General features: G+C 44.4%; 1 protein-coding gene across 1 annotated transcript in view; it reads left to right on the forward strand.

Moving 5' to 3' along the window:
• The window catches only part of LOC119972579 (tripartite motif-containing protein 54-like), a 155,101-nt gene that overhangs the window by 118,413 nt on the left and 9,585 nt on the right, over positions 1 to 27,103 (forward strand). Inside the window, exons 6-9 of the mRNA XM_038809498.1 lie at positions 5,401 to 5,423; positions 5,540 to 5,664; positions 10,270 to 10,487; positions 21,929 to 22,225. Coding sequence (XP_038665426.1) covers positions 5,401 to 5,423; positions 5,540 to 5,664; positions 10,270 to 10,487; positions 21,929 to 22,225 — 663 coding nt within the window. The remainder of the gene's footprint in view (positions 1 to 5,400; positions 5,424 to 5,539; positions 5,665 to 10,269; positions 10,488 to 21,928; positions 22,226 to 27,103) is intronic.

Genomic DNA, 27,103 nt, shown 5'->3' on the forward strand with positions numbered 1-27,103 from the left:
AAGAACTCAGATGAGGACAGAAAAATGCTATGAATATGTACATCGACATGTTTGGTGCATTGATAGGCCAAAAGGTCTGCAGCCATTGTCAAGGATCACAGAGGAGCCTAGCACCAACCTGTTACATAAAGGAGTCCATCCTTTCCGGTGTTCAATTGGTGACCAACGTCATTCCCATACTTGTGGACGCAACCATGGTGCAGTTACTTGGTGACCTAGTCTCAGTTTGTACTGTAACACAAGAAGAAGCCACCCAAAGTTTGAGTGCCAAGATGGAAACTCCCACTGTTCCTGCAATGTTGCAGTATCAGCATTGACCACTGCCCCTCGTGGTGATACTGAGTCTGAAAAGCTGCCAGCCCTCTGATAGACTGACAGCTCTTTGGAGGTGGGACATTATCCCTTAAAGGTACGGAAGCCCTGATATCGGGCAGTTAATTGTCGGCTGCACATAAAATCTGGTTGGGGCTCCCACAACTGACTGAGGCAGGGTTGCCCTCGACTTTCCAGTTTGAGAAAGGGCCACCATTGCCCCATAAAATCCAGGCCTCCCAGTGCCCTTGCTGTGACCTGTCAACCATGCAGCTTATACTGCTGTCACCCTTGGCGGGATGGTGCAGTCTAAAGCCTCGCCCTCAATGCCCAGAGCTTTATGAGATCACCCTGCAAGGTCACCTTGACCCCCCCCCCCCCCCCCCCCCCCACCCCCCCCCAGTAAAAGTAAATGGCTTTCCACCAGCCATAGTGCAGCAAATGGGACATCACTGTGTAGGAGTTCTGGGATATGCAAAGGCACCTGGAAGACAGGAACTAAGGGAATGCACAAGGGTGATTAACTAACTTTTGGATGTAATATTGGACAGTTTGATTGTTAATGTTAGTTTGGAATGTTTGCTCTGAGCTAGATTTTATTTCAACATTGTGGACACTGATGGTCAGTAAAATAAGGAAGATAAGGCATGGCACTGTTGGTGAATTGGGAACTGGGATTGGGTTCAGTGGACCTGCAGTCCGATGAAGTGATCGCAGACTCACGACTGGAAAGGGGACTTGTTGGTTGCCTCCTCCCCTTCTCCTCCTTTCTCGTTCTTTTCCTCAACTGCTTGAAATGCACCTGGTGGCACCACCTGTGCCGTCACGGTGCTGTGATTGTGAAGGGCGAAGCAGACCATGATGAATCATAACACTTGGAGGGTGTTACAGTTCCCCTCCAGAGCAGCCCAAGCAGCAGAAGATTTCCTTAAGCACCCCAGTGTTCTGCCTCATTATATATACATTGCCCACATGTGCATGTGTTGCATACCAAAGTCATGAGCCCAATGGTCAGTGGATGGGCCTTGTTGCTCATTAGCCACCCTGTGGTTTCCTGCAGTGGCTCAAATGCGGATGGTGGAGTGGACTGCTTCAGGATAAAGACACCATGACAGCTGCCAGGACCCTGGGCATGGTCACACACCAGCTGCACATTATGGGACTGGAGGGCTTTGTGGCTGTGACACATCTCTAAATTTACACGATGTGTATGCAGTCAATGGCATGTCACATCATGGGAAAGTTGTAGTCTTCACTCCTCCTTCTTCTCTTCGGAAAGATAAAATGTAACACATAGAACATAGAGAAATACAACACAGAACAGGCCCTTTGGCCAACGATGTTGTGCGAACTTTGGTCCTAGTTTAATCATAGTGTCCAAAATTCTATGATAATCTAAGGGCAATTTATCATGGCCAATCAACCCAACCTGCACATCTTTGGACTGTGGGAGGAAACCGGAGCACCCGGAGGAAACCCATGCAAACACAGGGAGGATGTGCAGACTCCACACAGACAGTGACCCAAGCCGGAATCGAACCTGGGACCCTGGAGCTGTGAAGCAATTGTGCTATCCACAATGCTACCGTGCTGCCCTTAAGAACAAATTAATCTACACTCCATTATTCTACCATAATCCATGTACCTATCCAATAGCCGCTTGAAGGTCCCTAATGTTTCCGACTCAAATACTTACACAGGCAGTGCATTCCATGCCCCCACTACTCTCTGGGTAAAGAACCTACCTCTGACATCCCCCCCTATATCTTCCACCATTCATCTTAAATTCATGTCCCCTTGTAATGGTTTGTTCTACCCGGGGAAAAAGTCTCTGACTGTCTACTCTATCTATTCCCCTGATCATCTTATAAACCTCTATCAGGTCGCCCCTCATTCTTCTCCGTTCTAATGAGAAAAGGCCTAGCACCCTCAACCTTTCCTCGTAAGACCTACTCTCCATTCCAGGCAACATCCTGGTAAATCTCCTTTGCACCTTTTCCAAAGCTTCCATATCCTTCCTAAAATGAGGTGACCAGAACTGCACACCGTACTCCAAATGTGGCCTGACCAACATTCCCACCTCTTTGCATACCAAGAGTCAGTGACGTCCCTCATATAGCAGTGGATGAGAAACTTCACGCTGTTGGGGATTTCTCCTGCTCCAGCCTGGGAAGAGCCTGATATAAAGAAGCTGAAGGTCACAGTCACTTTTACAGCAAACTGACCATATTGTCCTCTGAGGCGGTAGATCAGCCGGCAACAGGCAGCAGATTTCAGTGAGAATCTTCTTTGTGAAATGAAGGTGGCTACACTCTTTCTCACTGAGAGTGAGATGGGAAAAAAACTTCTTGAAGATCCTGGGTAGATATGGTCTCTTGCTGAGAGCCCTTTTCCCCCTCACCCTCCTCTGCCCTCTTCCAGCAGCTTATCCTCTATAATAAATGCAGAAAATGCTGGATAAACTCAGCGGGTCTGGCAGCATCTGTGGAGAGAGAAACAGTGTTAATGTTTCAAGTCCATAAGACTCTTCTTTAGAGGGGAAGAGCATTTCCTGTTTTATTTCAGATTTCAAGCATCTGCAGTGATTTGCTTTTATCCTCCTCTATGTTGCCTTTGGTTATTCTCTCTGTCATGCTGCAGGCCAAGGGGCATGGAAACTGTACCGCCATGGCTAGGAACTGGTGAAGTGAGCTGAGCCTTTGAAGCACAAACCAAAGTCTTCACCAAGCACCATGAAATTCCCTGTAGACTTCAGCAACTTAAGTAGCAGTAGCAACCTCACAGCAATTCCACTAACTCAGCAATGGCCAGTAGAAATCAATCCACGACTGAAATATTTGATGATCCCTTTAAATAATGCTCGTGGATAGTCCTTCCCACAGCTAAAGACATGGGGAGCTGCATGAGAGCAAGGGAGTGTGTAGGTGGAGATAAAATAGTGATTACATTCAGAGACAATGTGAAGATGACAAGCAAAAGGGGACAGTGGTTATGGGGAGAAGGCAGGAGACTGGGGATGAGAAACATATCAGCCATGATTGAATGGCGGAGCAGACTCGATGGGCCGAATGGCCTAATTCTCATGTCTTATGGTCTTAAAAGAAAGGAATGCTAAGAGAGGAAGGAGGGAGAACCAGTGAAGGAAGAAATGGACAATGCATAAAGAATGGTAGAGAGAGAGAGGATTGAATGTTCCTGTGGTACCAAATGGGAGTCCTGTGCCCATACTTGTCAGCATCAAGTCTTACTCAGCAATCAGAGATCTCACACTGGGCTACCTCTGAGTTTGCCGGGCTGTCTCTTAAAGCTGCTGCCTCATTTAGGGCCGGCAACATCAAGGATAGAGCTTTCCCCTCTCTCTGCAACCTCTACTCCATCTCTCTGTTGTACTGAAGATCCAGAAGCCTTGCCTCTGTGCCTCTGCTGCCCAATACCAGTTGCAGTCTGTGTGTGTTCAGGTCACCACATCCCCTGCCCTCTCTGCTAGGATGCAGTGCCACTCCCTGCTAAATCCAGTAACACACCACAACAACTCTAAAAAACATTCCACAGTCCTTCCAGAGACTTTGCAATAGCAGAAGTCATTCTAAATTACATTACCTATAAGTTGAGCCCCGAGTCCTTCAAATAACATTAGTACTGGGTGCCTCTTGCAGCTGAATCCACGCTATTTAGTGAATGACAAGCAAATGTGTTACATGGACCTGGGTGTTCCAAATATGCAAATAGAGCATTGAATCAGTCGATAATGCTGGATGACATTATGACAGCTTCCAGTGTACACAGACGATGCCTTTGTGAGCACCCTTCCCAACATGGAGTGCTGCATGGGCCACCGACATAAGTATTCCTGCAGAACCTCATCCCAGTAGTTACAGATCCTACTCTGGTCTTCATATTCTGGGCCTACCTGAAGTGGGGCTGAAAACCTTCAGGGGTGGGAATTCCACCACTAAGCCATATTCTATATTATATGGCCATAAGCCATATTAAATAAATGCCTTAATTTAACAGTAATAATGTTTCCTCATGTCTACTGATTTGACTTTTTTTCTTGGATTTGTGGGCGATACTGGCAAACTCACCTGCTGCCTGTTCCTCATTACCTCAGGAAATGGTGTGTCCCCAATGCTGACTGTGGCAAGAGAGCCAAAATTTGACCCAATGGCAGTGAAGGGAAGGCATGTTGGCATGGTGTTGCTGTTCTTGTCCTTGTTGGCAGTAGAGAACACAATGGGCAGCAAAGTGCCCATTCGAATTTACAGTGCAGAAGGAGGCCATTTGGCCCATCGAGTCTATACCGGCCCCTGAAAGAACACTTTATTTAAGTCCAGTAATCCCACCTGACCGTTGGACAATAAGGGGCAATTTAGTGTGGCCAATCTACCTAACCTGCAAATATTTGGACTGTGGGAGGAAGCCGGAGCAGCCGGTGGAAACCCACACAGACACAGGGAGAAAGTGCAAACTCCACACAGACCATCACCCGAGGCTGGAATTGAACCTGGGGCCCTAGAGCTGTCAGGCAGCAGTGCTAACCACTGTGTCACCCTGCCACCCCTGAAGTGAATTCAAATTTCACCATCTGCCAAGGTGGGATTCAAACCTGGGTCCCCAGAACATTATCCTGGATCTCTGGATTACCAGCCCAGCGACGATACCACTACACCACTGCCTCCCTTTTCTTCAGTTCTACTCTACTCCATCTTGTTTGCCATATTCTACTCTGTTAAGTTGCCATTACTCAGGGAGATGTATCATGATGCTCCAGCCAAGCTGGTGTGGGGCTAGCATGATGAGCCTGCTGCCGGTCAAATTTGTATGCTTTACAAACAGGAAACTTAAAGTTTGAAATGATGCTGTGGGGTACAGAATACCAGAAGCTAAAGGTTGGATTTAGTTAAATTTCTCCTCTATTATTTTAGCAGAGGTTTAATGCCACTATTAAAACAACAGGAAAGACATTTCTGATAAATGTTAATGAATCACCTCTAGTATTCCACAGCACTGTTGTAATTCTATCCTTCCTGATGAATTAAATACTTGTTTTGAAGGGTATATATAATAAAAATGTGTTTTCTGTTACAGAATACAAAACCTCTTACTAAAAAGTAAGTACCCAGCGACATAGGGCTGACATTTAATAATTTTCTTTTGAAATAAGTACCGTTATCTTTAAACCTACTTTCAATGCAGATATGCATTTACTCTATGACTTTTTGTTTAGGATTTCTGAAGCATTGAAAATATCACACATGGAGAAAATAGAACGTGGCTTTGAGAATATGGATCACTTTTCAGCTGAATTTAAGAAAGAAGAAAGGCTTCTCTGGGAGATTGACTTCCAGAAATGTGAGGATATGTTCCATAATAAAGTTAGATCAGTTAATTTTCATGCTAAACAATAGGATGTGTATTTTGTGCTCCTTCAGATGTTGTTACCAGAAAACTATCAGAAAACTCGTTAATCGATATTCGTTTCACATAGGAATGTAACTGCTCTGAAATAAAACTAGAACATACTGCTCGGTCAGGTCACAACTTGTTCATCAGAATCTAATCTTTCAACTAAAGACTGTGGAGTACCTTTTCATCTTTACCACATGGGGATTAATCTGGCGGAGTCGATCCTCTGATATAGAACCGACAACAACACTGGCACCCTTGCAGCCCGTCCCTTCCATTGAAAACAGAGGAATAATAGTAGGCAAATTCTGCAGAGTGGGTAATCTGTCCCACCATGTTACAGGCCTGGAAATGAAAATAAAAACTTACCCTGCTCTTTTAGATGTTGGTTGACTTGCACATTTTATGGCCAGTATTTTTCAGATGGTGGGGGTCTCACTGCCTACCATCCAAAGAGTCGGTTGGGAACACATCCCCGATGACTCCAGGTGGCCTGCGCCCATTTCATGCTTGAATGGGCATTAAATGGCTGAAGGCAGTACTTCCATCCCTGAATTGGGAAGAAGTTCTGCCTTAGAGAGGCAGCTCTCCAATCCCTGCACTGACTGTGCTGCAGTGGACAGAAGACGAAATGCAGAAGGACATAAGTTTGGGCAACAAGTCCGGGCAATGGAAGCCCAGGTAAGATCAAGGGCCCCAGGGTGGGGAGAGCAGGGAAGGCCTGAGGTGGTGCAAACAGGTCGATCGGGGTCTCGGGGGAGAGGCCATTGGCGGGGGGGGGGGGGGGGGGGGGGGGGGGGGGGGTTGGGAGGGAGGCCCTGAGGCCGGGGGTGGGGTACCCAACTTCAGAGAGGAGGGCTTCTCATAGAGGCGCCTTCCTGCTGGAGTTCTAACTCTGTTGATTTTTGGTCTTCACCCGCGCAAGTTCATTTCTCCCATCAGCCTAAAGATTGAGGCTGGGTGGGAATCGGCGCATAAGTGGCCAATAGGCCCTTAATAGCCTGAATTGGGAGAAAGGTAGTATAATTTGCTGTGTCGTTGGGGTGGGTAGGCACCCAGAGGAAAATCCGTCATTTCAATTTCACCCCACCCCCCACCCCACTCTGGCCCAAAACCCCACTGATGATGGAGCATATGTTTCTGTTACCTATTTTCAACACAGGTGAGCCAAGCTTAAAGAGAAAGTGGGTTGGTGACAGCAACACTGCAACTTATTTCCTCCAACTTGCATTCCCTTCATGGGCAATTCTCTTCTTGGAGTAATTGAGATCAGTGTTAGGGAACAAAATATTGCATTACTTTTAGGCAGTAACAAAAATAAACAGTTTCAAGTTATGTGCAGTACAGGTGAAAGTTCCATTAACACTAGACCAACAAGACATAACTCCATTTGATTTTCTATTTCCCTGAACATCTTTGCAGATGTTAGGGAATTCCATCGAATGCCTACAGTACGGAAGGAGGTCATTTGGCCCATCAAGTCTGCACCAACCCTCTGAAAGAACACCCTGCCCAGGCCCACTCATCCGTTCTATCCCCGTAACCCTGTAACCCCACCTAACCTGCACATCTTTGGACCGTGGGAGGAAACAAAGCACCTCGAGGAAACCGGAAAGGTAATTTTGTATTGCAGAAATGGAGATGCTAAAATCATTATTGGTTAGGCCCTCATAGTCATCAATCTTGACAGGTGATGCTGAATTGCAGCCCAGGTCACAGTGCTAAAAGGATAGTGGAAAAGAAAATTATGTTTCTCACATTACATTTATAAAAGGTTTTTTAAAATAAATTTAGAGTACCCAACTTATTTTTTCCAATTAAGGGGCAATTTAGCATGGCCAATCCACCAAGCCTGCACATCGTTGGGTTATGGGGGCGAAACCCACGCAAACATGGGGAGAATGTGTAAACTCCACACGGACAGTGACCCACAGCTGCGATCGAACCTGGGACCTCGGCGCCGTAAGGCTGCAGAGCTAACCCACTGTGCCACCGTGATGCCCTACATTTATAAAAGTTGATCATTATCTCTATTGTTATTGAACATTTTTCAGTTAGATTTTTATTCAAACAATCAATTTTAATTTGCCTTAGAATATGCAATGCATTATAGAAATGAAGATCCAATAATTCCAAGAATAAAATTCTCATGTAAAATACACATCATTACTTCACTGAGCAACTCTTCCTTCCATAATTTGGTGGTTATTTGATCCATACAGATGGGGAGATGGGCACATTATAAATCATTGATAAGAACATTAAGAAATAGAAACAGCAATAAGCCATTTGACCCCTCATGCCTGCTCCGCCACTCAGTAAGATCATGGCTAATTTGATCTTGGCTTCAACTCTATTTTCTTGCCTGTTCTCCATGGTCCCTGGGCGGGATTCTCCGGTTGCCGACATCAAAATTGCATTCGGCGATCGGCCGGAGAACCAACGTTCGCACCGAAATCGGGGTGCTTTTGCGATGCTCTGCCCCCTCCAAAGCGCCATACTCTAGGAGTACACCGCATGCCGTATCGATGGCCTCAGGATGTTGCCTGAGGCCCTCCCCCCAATGCTCCGCCCCCCCAACCAGCCGAGTCCTCGCAGCATGGGTCTCTCATGCTATTACTTGTCGGGAACTCAGCGTGGCGGCTGCGGACTCAGTCCAGCGCCGCCACAGTCAGGGGAGAGCCGATCCGCGGTCACGGGGGACTCTGACAGGGGCTGGGGGCACTGTTGGTGGTTGAGCCGGCTAAAGGGGGGGCACTATTTGGCAGGCTGGGTCCACACGGGCCAACGCCATGTTGCACGGCGCAGTCGCTGAAAGCCACCGCCATGCGCATGCATGGCCACGGACCCGGCAATTCTCTGGCCGTTTCGGCAGCTACAGCCGGGTGCTCTACACTGCCTGCGTGCTAGACCCCCACCAAACAGAGAATCGGTGGCCATTTTGCGCCGAATTTTCAGTCGTAAAACGCCACCGTTCCCACGATGGCATCAGGACATAGCCTGAAAATCGGAGAATCCTGCCCCCTGACTCTAAGTAGTTCAAAGATCTGGCTATCTCAGCTTTTAATATATTCAATGGCTCACCTCTATTGTTCTCTGCAATAAAAAATTCGAAAGATACACAACCCTCTGAAATAAGAAATACCTCTCCACCTCCATCTTAAATGGTTGATCCCCGATTCTGAAATCATGTTTCCTTAGTTCTACATTCCAACTCTTCTTCTCAACATCTACTTGTCAAACTCCCTCAGAATTTTTACATTTTTCAACAAGATTGCGTCTCATTTTTAAAAACGCCAATGAGTATAAGGGCAACTTGCATAACTTCTCCTCCTAAGACAACCCCTTCATCACAGGAATCAACCTTCTCTGAACTGTGTCAACTGCAACTTAGAAAAGGGGACCAAAACTGTATGCAGCACTCCAGGTGTGGTCTGCCCAACATCCTGTACAATTGTAGCAAGAGATTATACTCTAACCTTCTTGTAATAAAGGTCAACATTCAATTTGACATCCTAATTATTTGCTATACCTACATGCTAATATTTTGTGTTTCATGTATGCGGACAGCTAGATTCCTCTGGTTGACAAATAAATTTTGAATTTTCCGGTAAAACATAAGGAAAGAACATGAAGCAGAGTGAGGCATGTTCAGGTCAACATAGGTCAATATAAGGCACGGGAAGATAAAAGGGCAAATCTAGAAAATAGAAATAAAAATAGAAAATGCTTCAAATGCATCAGATGCCAATCATCGCCTGAAAATGAAAATTTGTTTAAAATTCTGGGATGCCTTCCACTAGTAATTTCAACATTTTCTTCAAGATGGATCATTGGACCACAGAACATTTAAGGACAGTACAATGGGCCTGGCATTCTCTTTCTGTCAGCAGGTATGGGTCTCACTGAACTAAAATGGATGGTGAACTAGCCTGAATTCCCAGTGCATCCTGGGAACTCCCTCAGACATGGTCCCAAAATCCTCCATCAACTTAATGGATGCAATGTCTCTGCCCCACCTGATTGCCAAAACCTGTTTTGGGAGGGAAGATGTGAGCAATGTAAATCCAGTAGATCTGTGTTCCAGTTCAGATTGCAAACCACTGTCAGCATCTCAGAGTTACACTGTTAATATGCCCTTATCAGGGCCTAGATGTTTAGGCCCAATATCTTGTCGGGCAAAATTCCTGAGTTGTGACGTGGGTAACAAAATTATAAATCACTTATAAAGAACATGTTCATAATTTTTCTGGGCATAGCACACAGTGTAAATCGTCCAACACAATCTCAGGATTGCTGATTGTTTACTCAGCTCCAAGCTGCTTTTATATTCTGCCGAGTGTTACGTTAGTGCCACCTGCTCCCGGCGTCTGGGTTTTATGCAGATGGCTGGCGGCAACACTATTACAGGATTCGCTGCGGCCATTGTCAGGGCGAGCCAACAATTTAGCATTGTTGTTGCTGCCAGCTGATTGATATTTATGCAGTAGCACAGCACTAAAGTAGAATAAATCAGGTCTACATGAGAACTTGTGTTCTTTAAACCCACAGTTGAAGAGGAGACAATGGAACTGGAAGAAGAAGAGGAAGAAGTGGAAGCAGAAAAAACTGAAGAGATTCACACTGAAGTGGAACAGTCTCAACAACAGGAAGATACTGCCAGAGCTACATCCCCATCAATAAATCCAGCAGGTTCAATACCCACAAACACAGCTGTATTGGCAGCAGAAGAGGGAAATGATCCATTGCCAACGGAGACTGTTCAGCAGGTAGTACTTATTCAAGCATTGATGTTAATAACTAGTGACAAATATCAAAGCTTTCCAGAAACTGCAGTGTATTTTCATTGGAATATTTTCTTAGGGACAGCTGGATGCTTTCTTTAGCTAATTAATGTTTTAATGTTTTCAATGAAATTCGTTTTCCTTTACATCAAGATTCCTCAGAGGAAAAAGGAATAGCCTATAACCAAGGAGAAAACAAATGCAGTCATCTAAACCCTGTTGATTCCTAATCCTTATAATATTTTGGTTGGCATTTCAGAGCTACGATAACCTCATAAAGCTAGAAACCACTTGGCTGTAAGTTTTTCCTTCTTATGGATGATTTACAAAGCTCAGTGATATTGCAACTTCAATAAAACCTCGACGTTTTCAACCTAATGAATGCCAAGCACAAGGGCTAATGTGTCTAGGAAAAACCTTGTATAAGCTTGGCATGTTTGACTTAGAATGCTACTAATGGTACAATCAAGGTGTTTTTGCTGCCATGCAGAGCCAGCCTCTGGAACATGTTTCTGAAGTTGCCCTTAAGCTTTGTTCATGGAGCAAGTCCTGTGTGGCAAAGCTTCAAATTAAGAATGAATGCACAAATCAAAAACATGTGCACAATTTAAGGTTTTATTGTAAAAACAGGTGTACAGCAGTGATGTTGTACAATTAGCAACGTGATGAGAAATGTGGGAAAAGTTCTAACTCAAATTCTGTCAGATTATTCCATTAAAGAGTTTATTGCCCTGGATCAGCCCGAGCCTGCTGCTCCGCTCCCATTGACTGGTTAGATAAACAGTTCACTTGTAGAGCACAAGGTCTTGGTCCCAATTTCCCTTCCATGCCTGGAATGTATGTGTAATTTGATCAGGGGTGTGGAACTCAATATAATTTCATATAAAATCAAGTTATATGGTTGTATTTCAATTACTTGCCTTGGTACTTTAATTGGTCTGCTAATAATTAAATGTGTGCTCTAAATGTGAAACAATCTCACTTTTACAAAGTGATTGTAAGATAACTCAGAGCAAATGACTATTAGTTTCTAGCTGCTATATTCACCATTTGTGTTTTATCACAATGAGAAATCCCATGATTTCAGTGGTAAACCCACTAAATATGAACCCCAATTATCCCAGGGCAATCCCATATCTGTGCTGAGCTGCTGATCTCAAATGGGACAGACTTTGGGGAATACAGCTGGCCCTCAAGTGACCCTTAGCTCAGGAGGGGAAGGTTAGGTAGATTCTGTCTTCATAACTGTAGTGATCTCAGTGGAAAGCATACATGCATGAATGTTGGAAGACATTTGGGCTCAGCCATTGTAGCTTTCTGCAAAATAGAATAACTTCCCAGAACTTCTGGATTTTTCTCCCTAATGGGATCACTATGATGGAATAGTATTTCTGATCACCTGACTGTCCCCTTGCCAACCCAGCCACATTTTCCATGTTTATTTAAATATTATCAGGTTTATTGACTCCATTTGGGAGCTCATCACTATGGGATGGGAGTTGCTATAGGACTTAAGCAGCTTAAAGGTGTATATTTTTGAGAAAAGAAGATTGAAATATGTCTCAGAGGTTTGTTGTAGGACACAGAGCACTCAGCCTTTCAGACTGATCAGTGCTTTTGGGACAAATAAACCTGGGGAAAGAGGCCCAATTTGGGTTTGAAGGAGAAATCTGATACAGTGGAAAGAGGTACCCAGGGCAGCAAGTACTAACTTCATTATTCCATGTATGTTACACAATGCAACAAGGAATTTAGTAACTTTAACAAATAAGGCAAGACAAATCAGCAACATCTTCCAAAATGTACCATCTGCCTCTTAGAACCACCTTACATTTACTGTGTTGAAGAGTTCACTATTCACATCCCATACGTATTATAAGATGCTTTACTCACAAAGGTAGACAGGCAAAAGTGTTGAAAAAAGGGAAGTCAGATGCCATCTGTCCTCAGAGCAACACAAGAGTTTCAGCATGCATCCATCACCAAAATTTGCTGCCATCTAGCAAGGCCAACCTCAATCCAAAGAAAACCCTCATGAAATTTGTCAGATTAGTGCTTGGGTAGTAACCAACCAAAGCACTTGGCTAAGTTTAAAAGGTAATGGGCGGGATTCTCCCTTCTGGGGACTAAGTCGGCGGGAAAACCGGCGCCAACCACTCCGGCGCCAACAGCCTCCGAAAGTGAGGAATTCTCCAGGTTTTCAGGGGCTAGTTTGACGCCGGAGTGGTTGGCGCTGCTCCGGCGTCGGGGTGACAGGGCGGGATTCGCGCCTCCCCCCGGTGATTCTCCGACCCGGCAGGGGATGGGTCGGAGAATCCTTGCCAATATATCATAACATACCACAAAGGGGAAAAAGATGGGTTTTCGTTAAAATTATAGTTGCAATAGAGTTGTTTTTGGTAAACTTTTGATGAAGTGATATGAAGGATGTCATGTTAGTCAATGTATACATGGAAGTATCTGTAAACAATGGGATCTTCCATGACAGGGTTAGGAGGAGGTTGCAGATTGAACAAGTCTATAGTTATGCCTCAGTTTTGTAAGAGCTAACCAGACTATTTGATGAAATTTATTATAGGAGAAAGATAAAGGAATCGCTGCAGAATCTGTACTATCAAGACTGTTGCATCTAAAGAGGTTCTGCAGGTTGTGGCATTTGGGTGATAATTGTCTTCAGAGGGCTCAGATGGAGTGGAGTTACCATTGCAGATGACTCAAGGACCGAATCCATTGAATGGGATAAGTGTAAAGCCCTAAATTCCAGGTTGGCTGGAATCCCCACAATCTCCCAATACCCACACATGGCACCTACGGTCCAATTGCCACCACACAGAAAATGCCAGCGTGGCACATTGGCAGTGCCAAACTGGCACCCTGGTAGTGCCCATGCCAGCTGACATTGCCACCCAGGCACCTTGGAGGAAGAAAAAGGAAATGTAGTGTTAGCAGGGGATAGTATAGTGAGGGAGATTGACCCTGTTCCCTGCAGCAAAGAGTGAGTTCCAATGGCTTTGTTGCCTGCTCAGTGTCGGGGCTCAGGGCAGCTGCTCAGGCTGGAGAGGAACACGCAGTGGGAGAGGGAGGAATCAATTGCCATGGTCCGTGTAGGTACCAATGACATAGATCAAACTAGGAAAAGATTCTGCACAGAGAGTTGGGCACTACATCAGAAAGCATTATTTCAAAGTTTATAATCTCTGGATTATTACCTGATCAGCGCGAAAATTGGTATAAAAATTGCGTATAAAATTAGGGATTTGAAATTGTGTCTTAAAGACTGGTATGGGAGAAGTGCATTCCGGTTTGTGGGGCACTGAAATTAGAACTGGGCAAAGTAGGGGCTATACCTTTAGGATAGCTATACCTGAACTGCGCTGGGACTAGTGTCCTTGCGAACCACATAACTAGGGAAATAGAGAGGGTTTCAAACAAAATAGCGGGCACAAGGTATCAAAGGTGAAAAGACACTGTGGGCGGGATTCTCCGTCGGCTGGTGCCAAAATCGGGAAAGGCGATTGGCCGGAGAATCAGTTTTGATGCCAAGCCCGCACATAGCCCCGTTTTGAGCACTGAGGCCCTCCGCGTGCCAGAACTCCTCAGTATGGCGAAAGAAATGGCGTCCTGATCTCCAAGGCCTCCAATGCGACCCTCGACCCTCCCCCAAGCCCCAATGCACTATGGGCGGGTCCCTGGCACACACCCACAATCTCCCAACACCCACGCATGGCACCTCCGGTTCAATCGTCATCACACAGAAAGTGCCAGCTTGGCACATTGGCAATCCCAAACTGGCACCCTGGTAGTGCCCATGCCAGCTGACATTCCCACCCAGGCACCTTGGCAGTGCCAGAGACACCCCCACGAGTGCCATTCCGTGCTCCCCATTACTGGAGATCAGTACTGACCGGCACTCGTCCGAGGTCTCTGAGGCAAAGGAGATTGATTCCATGCCTTGGGTAACTCAGGAATCTGCATATTAAAATGAGATGAGCTGTCTCACTTTAATATGCAGATTTACTAAAAAGTGATATTGCCCACAATTGGCGAGATTTACATTGCAGTGTCTCGCGAGATCCCATTAGATCTCGCTAAGGTTGCGAGCCAGGTAGATCCCGGGAGTGGGATCTCCCAACTTCTATTGGCCATGCTGCGTCACGGCACACTGCTTTTCAGGCACAGCATGGCCATTCAATCACACTCTGGGTGTTATAAAGATAGCAAAAAGACAAAGCTAATGGCTCTGCATCTGAATGTGCATAGCATTCATAATAAAGTAAACTAATTGATTGTGCACATTGAAATAAATAAATATGATCTGATAGTTGGATCCTGAATATTGACGGATATATGGGGTCAGATTCTCCGATTCTGAGGCTAAGTATCCATGGCGTTTTACGTGGAAACAAATCGGCGGCGCCCCCTCACTGATGTTGCGGTGAGGAGCTAGCAGCCGCACCACGTAAAATGGCATTCCTCCACAAAATAAATGGCCGGAGAATTGCCGGGTCCGTGGCCGCGCATGCGCACGCTGGTGTGGCAGCGTTGGACGCTGTCCGTAGCCACACGCCGAGTTCCCGCATGGCTGGGACCACACATCCCCCGTGCAATCGTGAACGCGGCCCATCGGGGGCTGAGCATCAGGGGAGGGTCTTCAGGTGACGCCCTGAGGCCGTCCCAATGGCATGTGTCGCGTGCCGTGATTACACCATTTCAGAAAGAGCGGAGCATGCGAAACCTGCGTAAAACAGGCGCCCCCGATTCCGTTGTAAAAAGGAATTCTCCGCCCGATTATCGATTACAAAATCGCCGCCAGGAAGCAGAGAATCCCGCCTATGGTATTCAAGAAGAACAGGAAGTTAGGTAAAGGTGGAGGGATAGCATTTTTGATCAAGGATAGTATTGGTGCAATAGTTGGGATGATCCTAGTTCAGAAGATCAGAATGGGGAATCGGTTTGAATGGCAATGAGGAATAGTAGGGGGCAAAAGTCACTAGTGGAGTGGTCTATTAGCCCCTTAACAGTTACCACCATGTAGGACAAAATACACAAGAAGAAATATTGGTCATTTGTGACAAAGGGACGGCAATAATCATGGGTGACTTTAATTGACATATAAACTGGAAAAATCAGATTGGCAGCTGCAGCTTGTATGAGGCGTTCATAGAATGTTTTCTTAGAACAGCATGTTCTGGAACCAACCAAAGAACAGGTTATATTAGACTTGATATTATGTACTGTGACAGGAGTAATTATTCATCTCAGAGTAAAGGGACCTCTCTGCAGCAGCGACCACAATGATTGAAGTTCACATCCAGTTTGAAAGGGAGAAGAGTGGGTCTAAGACTAGTGTTTTAAACTTAAATAAGAGCAACAATGTGGGCATGAAAGCTGAGCTATGTGAAGTGAACTGGGATACTAGGCTAGGGGATAGATCAATAGAGAATCAGTGACAGACATTTAAGGGGATATTTCAGAATACTCAGAATAAGTATATTCCTTCTATAAAGAAACATTCTAAAGGGTTAATCGTTCATGGTTAGCTACAGAAGTTAGGAAAAACATCAAACTTAAGGAAAAAGCATGGATGAGTGGTCAGATGATTGGTCAGAATATAAAGAATGAGAGCGAATGACTGAAAGGTTTATCAGGAGAAAGAAATTAGAGTACGAGAGGGAGCTAGCTAGGAATGTAGAAACGGATAGCAACAATTTCTATAGGTATACAAACAGAACAGAATAAGTAAAGTGAATGGGGAGTTAATTTTGGATAATTAGTAAACGGTAGGTGAAATGAACAAAAGTTGGCTTCTGTCTTCACTATAGAGGACACAAGAAACATTCCAGTAATAGCTGTAAATTGGAAGGTGGGGGGGGGGGGGAGAGAGAGAGTAACTTGGTGAAGTTACAATCACTAGGGAAGCAGTAGTGAGCAAACCAATGGAACAGCGGCTGACCAGTCTCTGGGTCCTGATGGCTTCACCACAGGGTCTTTAAAACAGTGGCTAATGAGATGGTAAATGCATTGGTGTCAATTTTCCAAATTGATTAGATTCTGGAAAGGTTCCATTAGAAGGGAAAGTATCAAATATAACCCCTGTATTCAAGAAGGGGGGGAGCTGAAAGCTAAATGCCAGTTGGCAGGTTTGAAGGTCCCAGCGCCATACTTAAACAGCAGTGCAACACTTACATCACTCTCTCCAGCCCACCTGTCTTCACCAGATGGAACTCTAAAAATGACAAACAACAGTGGCCCCAAAACAGATCCTTGTGGTACACCACTAGTAACTAAACTCCAGGCTGAACATTTCCCATCAACCACCACCCTCTGTCTCCTTACAGCGAGCATCCCCTCGTGCTTCCCACTGACCATCACATATCTACCCTCGGACCGGCCACAATACCCCCACCTCAAAAGCCACTCTCTTATTAACCAGCGCAGCCACCCCCTCATCTTCATACCGAAGCCCGAGTGAAAGACCTGCACCACCCATCTCTTCCTCAGCCTGTCTGATCCTCCAACTTCAGATGCATCTCCTGCAAGAACACAACGTCCGCCTTCAAGCTCCTCAAGTGAGCGAAAACAAGCAACCGTTTAACCAGCCCATTCAACGCGTTACATGTGACCAGCCTGGTCAGGGGCTCCCCACCCCCCTCCCGTGCCAATTAACCATATCCTTTTTTAAGCCAGTCCCTGGTCGCACACCCCTCCAGACCTGCCGCCCTCTCTCCCTTCCCAACTGCACCACACCCATGTCAGGAACCTCGTCCCCACCCACAATAAACAAATAACCAACCCAATTCCTGCCTTACAACATTCCCACACGAACTGGTGCAGTAGTCCAGGCCCAGGCTAATAAGATGGGCTCAAGGCAGGAAAGGGCTGTGTGTGTGGGGGTGGTCACAATGGATCAAGTGAGGGAGCCCCCCCCCCCCATACCACAACAGTAATGGCCATTGGCCATCCCTGGAGAGGTTGCTCTTTGGGATCATGACATTCTTTGAAAAATAAAATGAACTTAGCGGTTTATGTCCCTCGCTCTCTGCACCTTCACATTGACGGCTCCCACATCAACAGGTAGGAATGCCGCTCACTGAATGCTGCAGGGCCACCCACTGGCTTTCCAGCATCGGGAGCCTGCCACCCATCCCCAATTGGATGGAAAGCCCACTCCCTGCCCTTTAATTGTTTGGAATATTGGAAATTGTGATGGGTGTTTAAAGCATATTGTGCGGGATCAGTAGCCAGAACCATTTCCCATTCCTGCTCCCTGATTAAAAGCTCAGCCCAGAGTTCACGTTTCAGATCTGTGACCTTTCCGTACACCCCTCGGACTTCAGGCAATCCTGACACTCTGAAATTGCAGCGCCCAGTCATACTGGGCAAAATTTCAATTCATTTAAAAGACACACTGGGATAAATCAGGCTCACGGTGTCAGGCTGTCTATAGAAAACATGATGTGGAGATGCCGGCGTTGGACTGGGGTGAGCGCAGTAAGAAGTCTTACAACACCAGGTTAAAGTCCAACAGGTTTGTTTCAAACACGAGCTTTCGGAGCACGGCTCCTTCTTCACCTGAAGAAGGAGCCGTGCTCCGAAAGCTCGTGTTTGAAACAAACCTGTTGGACTTTAACCTGGTGTTGTAAGACTTCTTACTATAGAAAACATAACAATGCTTTATGTATCGGCGCACAATAGATTGGTTAATGTTGCAGATGCTTTAGCACCACCAATGAGTACCTGCCTCATTTTACATCCTCGCTTGCCCTGAAAATTAAGCAGTGTATCTACATCTAATTTCATGGAAGAAATGCATGTTTACTTCTCAGCCACGGAGAATATTAGAATCTGCTTCTTCTGTCAACTTAAAATCGGCAAACATTGAGTGGGCCCATCTCCATACAGAGCAGGCCTCAAATGGAAACCCGAGCACTAAGATCCAGAGATTGACATCTGAAGATAAAGGGTTGTTTAATGCCATTGGCTGTAACATTCAGGGAGGGCATGAAGTGGAGCAGTGCTCAGTCTCGGTGCATTCATGACCACATCTGTGTTGGAGCAGCGCTGACAGCAGAGGGGAGGGAAGAAACAGAGAAGGAAATGAAAGAAGCTGGGGTAGCAGATTGTGGCTGGTTGAGGAAGGAGGTGGAATGGGAAGGGAGAGTGTCAGCGTGAACTGTAGCTGGCAGACAGCATGGGGCAGAACCGTAGAAGCGGGATGTTGGAGGATGATAAAATGGTCAGTTTGATCTGGATTACAAGAGGATCAGAGTTCCAGCTTGGATTGAACTGAAGGAGAAGTGTTTCAGCAGGAGCTCGGATAGTTGAAGGCTGCTACTCCCTGATGGAGTGGGTAAGTTTCTTTAGTTCTTTCACAGGATCTGGGCACACCGGCTAGACCAACATTTATTTCCCATCCCCAATTGCCCTTGATCAGGTGGTGGTCAGCTGCCTTCTTGAACCGCTGCAGTCCACCCACAGGTACACCCACAGTGCTGTTAGGGAGGGAACTCCAGAATTTTGACCCAATGACAGTGAAGGAATGGCGATATAGTTCTAAGTCCGTGTGGTGTGAGGCTTCAAGGGGAACTTACAGTTGATGTTCCCATGCATCTGCTGTCCTCGTCCTTCGAGGTTGTGGATTTGGACAGTGCTGTTAAAGGAGGCTTGGTGAGTTACTGCAGTGCATCTTGTAGATGGTACACATGGCCGCCACAGTACGTTGGTGGTGGAGGGAGTGAATGTTTAAGATGGTGGGTGGAGTCCAGTCAAGTGGGCTGCTATGTCCTGGATGGTGTTGAGCTTCTTGAATGTTGTTGGAGCTGCACTCATCCAGGCAAGTGGAGAATATTCCATTATACTCCTGACTAGTGCCTTTTAGATTATGGACAGGCTTTTGGGCGTGAGTTACTAGCTGCAAAATTTGCAGCCCAGGACCTGCTTGTCTTTACAGTATTTATATGGCTAGTACAGTTCAGTTTCTGGTCAGTTGTAACCCCCAGCATGTTGATATAGTGGGGATTCAGCAACGTTAATGCCATTGAATATCAAGGGGAAATGGTTGTATTCTCTCTGTTTGAGGTGATCATTGCCTGGCATTTGCGTAGCGTGAATGTAACTTGCCATGAATCAGCCCAAGCCTGAATGTTATCCAGGTCTTACTGCATATGGACACGGACTGCTTCAACTTCTGAGGAGCCACAAATAGTGCTGAACATTATGCAATCATAAATGAACAGCCCCATTTCTGACCTTATGATAGAGGGAAAGTCATTGATGAAGCAGCTGAAGATGGTTGAATCTAGGAAACTACCCAGAGGAACTCCTGCAACGATGTCCTGGAACTGAGGGGGTGGGGGGGGGGGGGGGGGGGGGAGGGGGGGAGAACGGTGGCGCAGTGTTTAGCATGGCCGCCTCACAGTGCCAGAGACCCAGGTCCAATTCCAGCCTTGGACAACTGTCTGTGTGGAGTTTGCACATTCTCCCTGTGTCTTTGTGGGTTTCCTATGGCTGCTCCGGTTTCCTCCCACAGTCTAAAGATATGCAGGTTATGTGGATTGGCCACGATCACTGCTGGATTTACGAGGATGGGGCCTAGCTAGTGTGCTCTTTCAGAGGATCAGTGCAGACTCGATGGGCCAAATGGCCTCCTTTTGCACTTTAAAGATTCTATAGATGATGGATCTCCAACAACCACAACCATCTTCCTCTGTGCTAGGTATGACTCCAACTATTGGAGTGTTTTCCCCTGTTTCCCATTAACTTCAGTTTTGTTATGGTTCCATGATGCCATACTCACTCAACTGCTACCTTGATGTCAAGGGCAGTCACTCTGACCTCACCTCTTGAGTTCAGCTGTTTGAACCAAAGCTGGAATGAGGTCAGGAGCTGAGTGACCTTGGCAGAAACCAAACTGAGCATCACTGGCACTGAGTAAGTTGGCTTGATAGCACTGTCGATGGCCCCTTCCAGCAAATACTTTGCTGGTGATCAAGGGTAGACTGATCGGGCAGTAATTGGCTGAGTTGGATTTGTCCTGCATTTTGTGCGCAGGTCATACCTGAGGAGCTTTCTACATTGCCAGTAGATGCCAGTGTTGTAGCTGTATTGGAACAGCTTGACTCGGGGTGCAGCAAGGTCTGGAGCACAAGTCTTCAGTACTATTGCCAGAATGTTGTTAGGGCCCACAGCCTTTGCAGTATCCAATGTCTTCAGCCATTTAATGATATCATTTGTCTAGCTCCACCCGACTACCCCCTATCAGACATGACTAACCCCGCCCCCTGATGATCCGACTCCCTCAACCATATTATCCCACCACAACCAGACCTGACAAACCGTCCCCACCCTTGAAAAGACCCGACTACACCCCTCAACCACCCACCAGTCCGCCAGCCACCCAACTAGACCCCAACCAGACCCGGCTTACCATCTCGCCCTGACTGTGGCATTATCCAACTAACCTACCGTAATCATCTACCCACCTCAACCACCTTCCACCCTCACCTACTGCCCATCTCCCCACATCAGCTACGACCCACCTCACCCACCATCCACATACCCATTTCACTGACCTAGCCACCTCACCCCTACCCCTCACCCACCTACTACCCACTTCTTCAACTACTGTCCACCTCTCCCACCTACCCATATCCCCTACTACTCACCTCACCTCCTCACATGCCTATCTACCTCACCCCCTACCTACTTCATTCATCTACCCACCTCACCTACTTCAACCACTCACCTATTATCCACCTCACCCATTTATCTATTTCACCCACCTTACCTACTCACTTCCTCACCCACCTGGACAGCTGTAATAACCTCTGACCATTGAATCACAGAAAACTGGTGACACAGTAACTGATTTCACATCATCATTTTATTTGCATTTGTTCTGCTGAAGTTATTCCCATTAACAAGAGCTAATAATAGAACTAAAAGATAAATATTAACAGAACACGATAGACCTTTTGCTCCTAATTCTTTTAAAAATATATTTTCTGAAGGAGCAATTTGATAAATAAATGGTAATCAATCAATTAATTGTATCCCAAATTATTTTTATTTGAACAATTAGATGTATGAATTATATTCCAACAATGACACAGTGGTACTTAACCTTAATATGTTCATGTCTTGCGATGTATGTCATTTTTGCTCACTGAAAATTTATAGATTTAGTTGAGAAAAGCCAACTCATGATTTGATTTATAAACATAAGACTCAAATATTTTCCAAAATGTCTTCTTGGTAAAATGGGACTAAATAAGAAACACTTACCACTAATGTTCCCTTCAAAATAATATAATGGTTAATAATCCATTATTATAAATTAAATATTAATGCTTATTTACAATTCATGACAACACACAAATAAAAGAACATTGTTCATTTTCTATTTTGTTCTCCATATCCTTATAAAGGTTGTGGCCGAGGTGAGTGAGCCTCATGATTCTCTGAAGACGGAAGCTCAGTCGCCATCAACAGCAACCGCAACAGCTGCAGAAGCACCGTCTTCCTCAGCTTGTCCCAAAGCTCATGGATTGGACAAGATCAACCTCAATTTGAACCTAATGAGCAACATTTCAGGCAACGGTAACAGTCAGGTCGGAGAAGCAGTTTCCGTTGATAAAGATGTAAAGAACCCAGCAGCTGACTACAGTTCCACTGCTTTGGAAGTGGATGGTAACGAAGCTGGTTCAGCTGCACCTTTATCGCAGGTCAGTGGAGATGTAAATATTTACAATAGAATTCCGCACTTACGGTAGACCAGCCTGCCCATAATATCATGCTCATTGGCATGCTTAATCATGCATCTAAATGAGTTTTGTGCATGGTGACAGTAGGCGGCATTTTCAGCTTGTTATTAATTAGAAATTTATCGGCAGTTGGATATGTTTCCATATGGCTCAGAGTCTAACTGCAACACATGGTGTGAAGCTGAGCCAAGCAAATTAACAAGGCCACACATTTATTTCATGGCTTGTGCCAAATTTGGTGATTTAACCTAGAACGACAGGACTGGGGAGGGTAAAAGTCAACTGGGCTGCTTTTGACAAATCTTGAATTTTAATAATACATTTTGCAATCTATACTAATGCTTTAAATGAAGAGGGAGAGAGCAATCTATCCAGGTTTCCTGATAATACCAAGCTAGGTGGAAAGGTAAGCAGTGGGGAGGATACAGAGAGACTGTGAAGAGATATGGACAGGTTAGGTAAGTGGACAATAAGATGGCAGATGGAATATAATGTAGGGAAGTTATTCACTTTGGTTGTACGAATACAAAGGCAGAATATTTTTTAAAAGGTGGGAAATTTGTAGGTGTTGATGTTCAAAGACACTTGGGTGCACTGATACAAGGAACGCAGAACATTGGTCTGCAGGTGCAGCAAGCAATAATGAAGACAAATGATATGTTGACCTTTATTGCAAGGGAATCGGAATACAATAATAGAGGGCTTGCTACAGTTGTACAAGGTGAGACCACATCTGGAATACTGTCTGCAGTTTTGTTCTTCACAATCAAGAAAATATATGCTTGCATTGGAGACAGCAGAGAAAGTTCATTCAGTTTGTCCCTGGGAAGGAGTTGTTCTATGATGAGAAGTTACATAAATTTGGCTCATGTTCTCTGGAGTTTAGAAGAATCAGAGTCAATCTCATTGCAACCTAAAAAATTCTGAGGGGGCTTGATAGGGTAGACATAGAGGTTGTTTCTATTGGTCTGGGTGTCTAAAACTCAGAATACATTCTCACGATAAAGGGCCAATCATTTAGGATTGAGATGAGGAAAAAAGAGTTGTAAATCTTTGGAATTCTCTATCCCATAGGGTTGTGGGTGTCCATCATTGAATCCAGTTAAGGCTGACTAAGACAGATTTTTGATCTCAGGGAATTAAGTGATTTTGGAATTAGGAAGCCCACGTTCGGCTATGATCGTATTGAATTGTAGAGCAGGATTGATGGGCCATGTGGTCTTTCCTGTTCCAATATCTAATATTCTTATAACTATCTACTGGTTCCAGTTGAAAAGTCCACATGGATATTTCTTCTGTGAGTGTAAGATCAGTTTGGGTTGTGATGACCCGCATGGTTAAATAGGCTGTGACAAATAGGCTACTGACAAATTATAGGAACAGGAGTGAGCCATTCAGCCCATCGAGCTTGCTTCATCATTCAATACGATAATGGCTGATTGGACGCTGCAATGCTTTTGACCCACACTATACCCATAAGCCTTTCCGATATTGGTAATCAGAAATCTATCAAACTCTACCTTAAGTCTAGTTTTTCTAATTGTCAGTCAGAAGTAAATGGGTTGACACTGCTGTTTAAATGGTGTTGATCAGAAAGTCTGGATTTGCAGTCTTTGCTCACAAAGGGTAAAAGAACACGTGGGCAAGGAGGTTGAGGGCTGCAGGTGTCCATTAATCTTCATGAATCACTGCCTTTAGGCACAATGAACAGTAGGGGAGGATGGGGAAACTCAAAGTTACTCTTCCCTTGTTGACACTCTTGAGGATAGTGACCTAAATAGAAAAAATATCCTGCCCTTGAATGAACAATTGCAGTCTACTACTTTGTGCTATCTTCACTTACTTATGCAAAATGCTTCACTAAGGATAACAGTTTTTACATTATTTCATACAATTGCCTTCTCACCACTCTGCACAGTTGTGCATTAACTGAAGTATTTCAATATGAACAAAAGTGCAGACCCTGTGTATCTTATTTTCTCACAGGGTCTAGCGCTCTTCATTTCAGTTTTGGGTTTGATGATCGTACTTCGCCATCTTTGGAATCTGTTTCAATACATGATTTTTTCTTTACTGGGTAGGAGGAATATTTTTCAAATATGGTATCTTAAAGACACAAAGTAGTTTCTCGTACTCTCAGTTGGTTTAAAGAATTGTGCCCATTATATTCAAATATTACTGCATCATTTTTACATCAACTCTATATCAATGATTGGTGGTATCAGATATTTTTTTCCCCACAACCTCAAAACAATTAGAGGAGATCTGAATGAATTTCTAACTCTCTGGATTGGAAACCTATTTCTTCACGACTAAGGCTGCTGGTCATTAAGCAGCCGAGTACAGAATATTTATTCCATTGAAAATATGCAGGGTTTAAGTTTTCATTGGCTAACAACTGCTGCCTTTTAAATTATTGCTAAATACTTTTCTTTCCATATTTGCCAAAGAGTTACACAGAGACTTGCATGTTGTTGATCTAACTGCTGACGTTTTGCAGGTTTAATTTCCTCATAAATTAACTAAGTTACTCAGATTCTGTTGCTGAGCTTAAACCCTGATGATCACTTTTATTTCAATTTGCACTTGTGAGGGTGAGAAACTACTTTAATGTGGCATATAAGGCAATCCCAAAATTGAATGAGTGAGTGGTGGAATAAAGTTCTAAAGATCTTCTTTGGATGAAGAAGTGTTTTCTTTTACAAAAATGCAGTATTTTATAATCAGTGTTGCTCATGAGGTTCACATCAATTCGGAAAATATTTTGCATGGGTATGAGTCACTGATGTGTCCATTAATTTTGATAAATATAGAGCATATCCAAAAAAATCATGCCTATAAATCGTACAAAAACTGGTCACCGGGAAAACACACCGATAGCACAGTATAAAAAAAAAGCAACATTGGTCCAGTCACAGAAGACAATTGGACTGTTCTCCCCTCTGAGAAAGAGCTGACTGGTGGTGATTTAACCTGACGGTCACCACACCTCAGGCAAAGGATAAGGTTGAAAAGGAATTCATGAATAACCTAGGCTGCAACCTGTTGGTGTCACTCCGCATCATGAACCAGCTGCCCAGCCAACTGAGCTAACTGACCCCCATAGCACAGTGTAGTGTGGAGGTAACTAGTAGTTTTTATTCTTTCTCTTCATGCTTGAAAAGCTTTCCATTGGTAACTTTTTTTCTATTCATCTATTTTCTCCCTATCTGTGAAATTCTGCCCCGTGAAACTGGAAATATATGAATCAGCAAAAATTTCAAAAAGCAAACATGCTTGACCAATCTTATGGAATTTTTTATAGAAGTAATAGAAGGCGTAGATATGGGTTAGGTAGTAAAAGTCACGCATTTAGATTTCAAAAAAGGCTTTTGACAAGATACTGCAGAGTAAACTCATGACTAATGACAGAGCCTGTAGAATTATGGTCCGAGCAAGTAGAATCCATAGTAAGCTGGCTGAAAAACAGAAATCAAAGTGTATGGGATAAGGGTAGCAGCGCAAACTAACAGAATGAGCAAAGTGTCATCAGGGTTAGTTCTGTGCTGGGAACATTGATGTTTTCCCATTTTCATTATCAGTTTGGACTCAGGAATCAGAAGTACAATTTGGAACTTTCCAGTCAATACCAATTAGGGAAATAGTTAGTACTGAGGAGTTAATACTGAGGATTAATGTACCGCAGTACCAGAGACTAATAAATGTGTAGATTGGTAATATGATTGACAAATGAATTTTGATTATCGATGTGTGAGGTGAGTTGATATATTTTGCTGGATGAAAAATAGAATTGAACAACAGAAGTTATGTTAAACTTGTATGGAACATTGGTTATGGCACACTTTACTCTGCACAGCTCTGGTTTACATATTATAAAAATAATATAGAAGGATTGGAAAAGGTGCAAAAGTACGATATGCTTATTGTGAAAGACTGAACATAGAACATAGAACATAGAACAGTACAGCACAGAACAAGCCCTTCGGCCCTCGATATTGTGCCGAGCAATGATCACCCTACTCAAACCCACGTATCCACCCTATACCCATAACCTAACAACGAGCTGGATGTCTTCTCTTTGGAACATAAAACACTGAGGGATGATCTGATAGAGGTCTTTTAAATTATGAAAGGACTTATTATGAAAAGGACATTATGAAAATGTCTCCACTTGGGGTGAGTCCAAAACTAAAAGTCATATACCAGGGGGAATTCAAGAGATTTGTTTTATCCATAGTGTTATGAATATGGAACTTCTGCCACAAGGAGAAGTGAGGTGACTAGCACAGAACATTTAAGGGAACGTTGGATCAGTACATGAGGGAAAACAGAATAGAAGAAGAGGAGTGGCAGGAGGCTGTGTGCATTATATAGACCAGTTGTATGACTTGTTTATGTGCTTTGGACTCAATGTAACTTTGTGATGCAAATACTAAACCAGTGCAATGTACATCATGTGTTAAGGTCCAAATTGACTTCAAAGCAAAATGAAGTGAGATTCATTTAGCCAGCGAACTTCATTGTGCTTTTCTCTGAACTGGAGTTCAACACTCGAATTAAACTGCATTTACACTAGAATTGTAGTGTCATGAAAAAGTGGAACACTTTTGAAACCACAATCCTGTTCTCATGTAAGCATACTATCAGATCCTCTTGGGAACTGCCTGTCCTTAACTCGACTCTTCATCCTGATAGAGCGATAGATCAAGCACTGAAAGTCATTGATGCAAACTCAGCTCTATTGGTATTAGGTTAGGATTCCAAAATTCTGCACCAGCATGCTATCTTCCATCCTGTGGATAATTTACTGGAAATGCTTTATCTGGGGGAATGGAGTAG

This window comes from Scyliorhinus canicula, chromosome 10, assembly GCF_902713615.1.
Source record: "Scyliorhinus canicula chromosome 10, sScyCan1.1, whole genome shotgun sequence".
Lineage (NCBI taxonomy): Eukaryota > Metazoa > Chordata > Chondrichthyes > Carcharhiniformes > Scyliorhinidae > Scyliorhinus > Scyliorhinus canicula.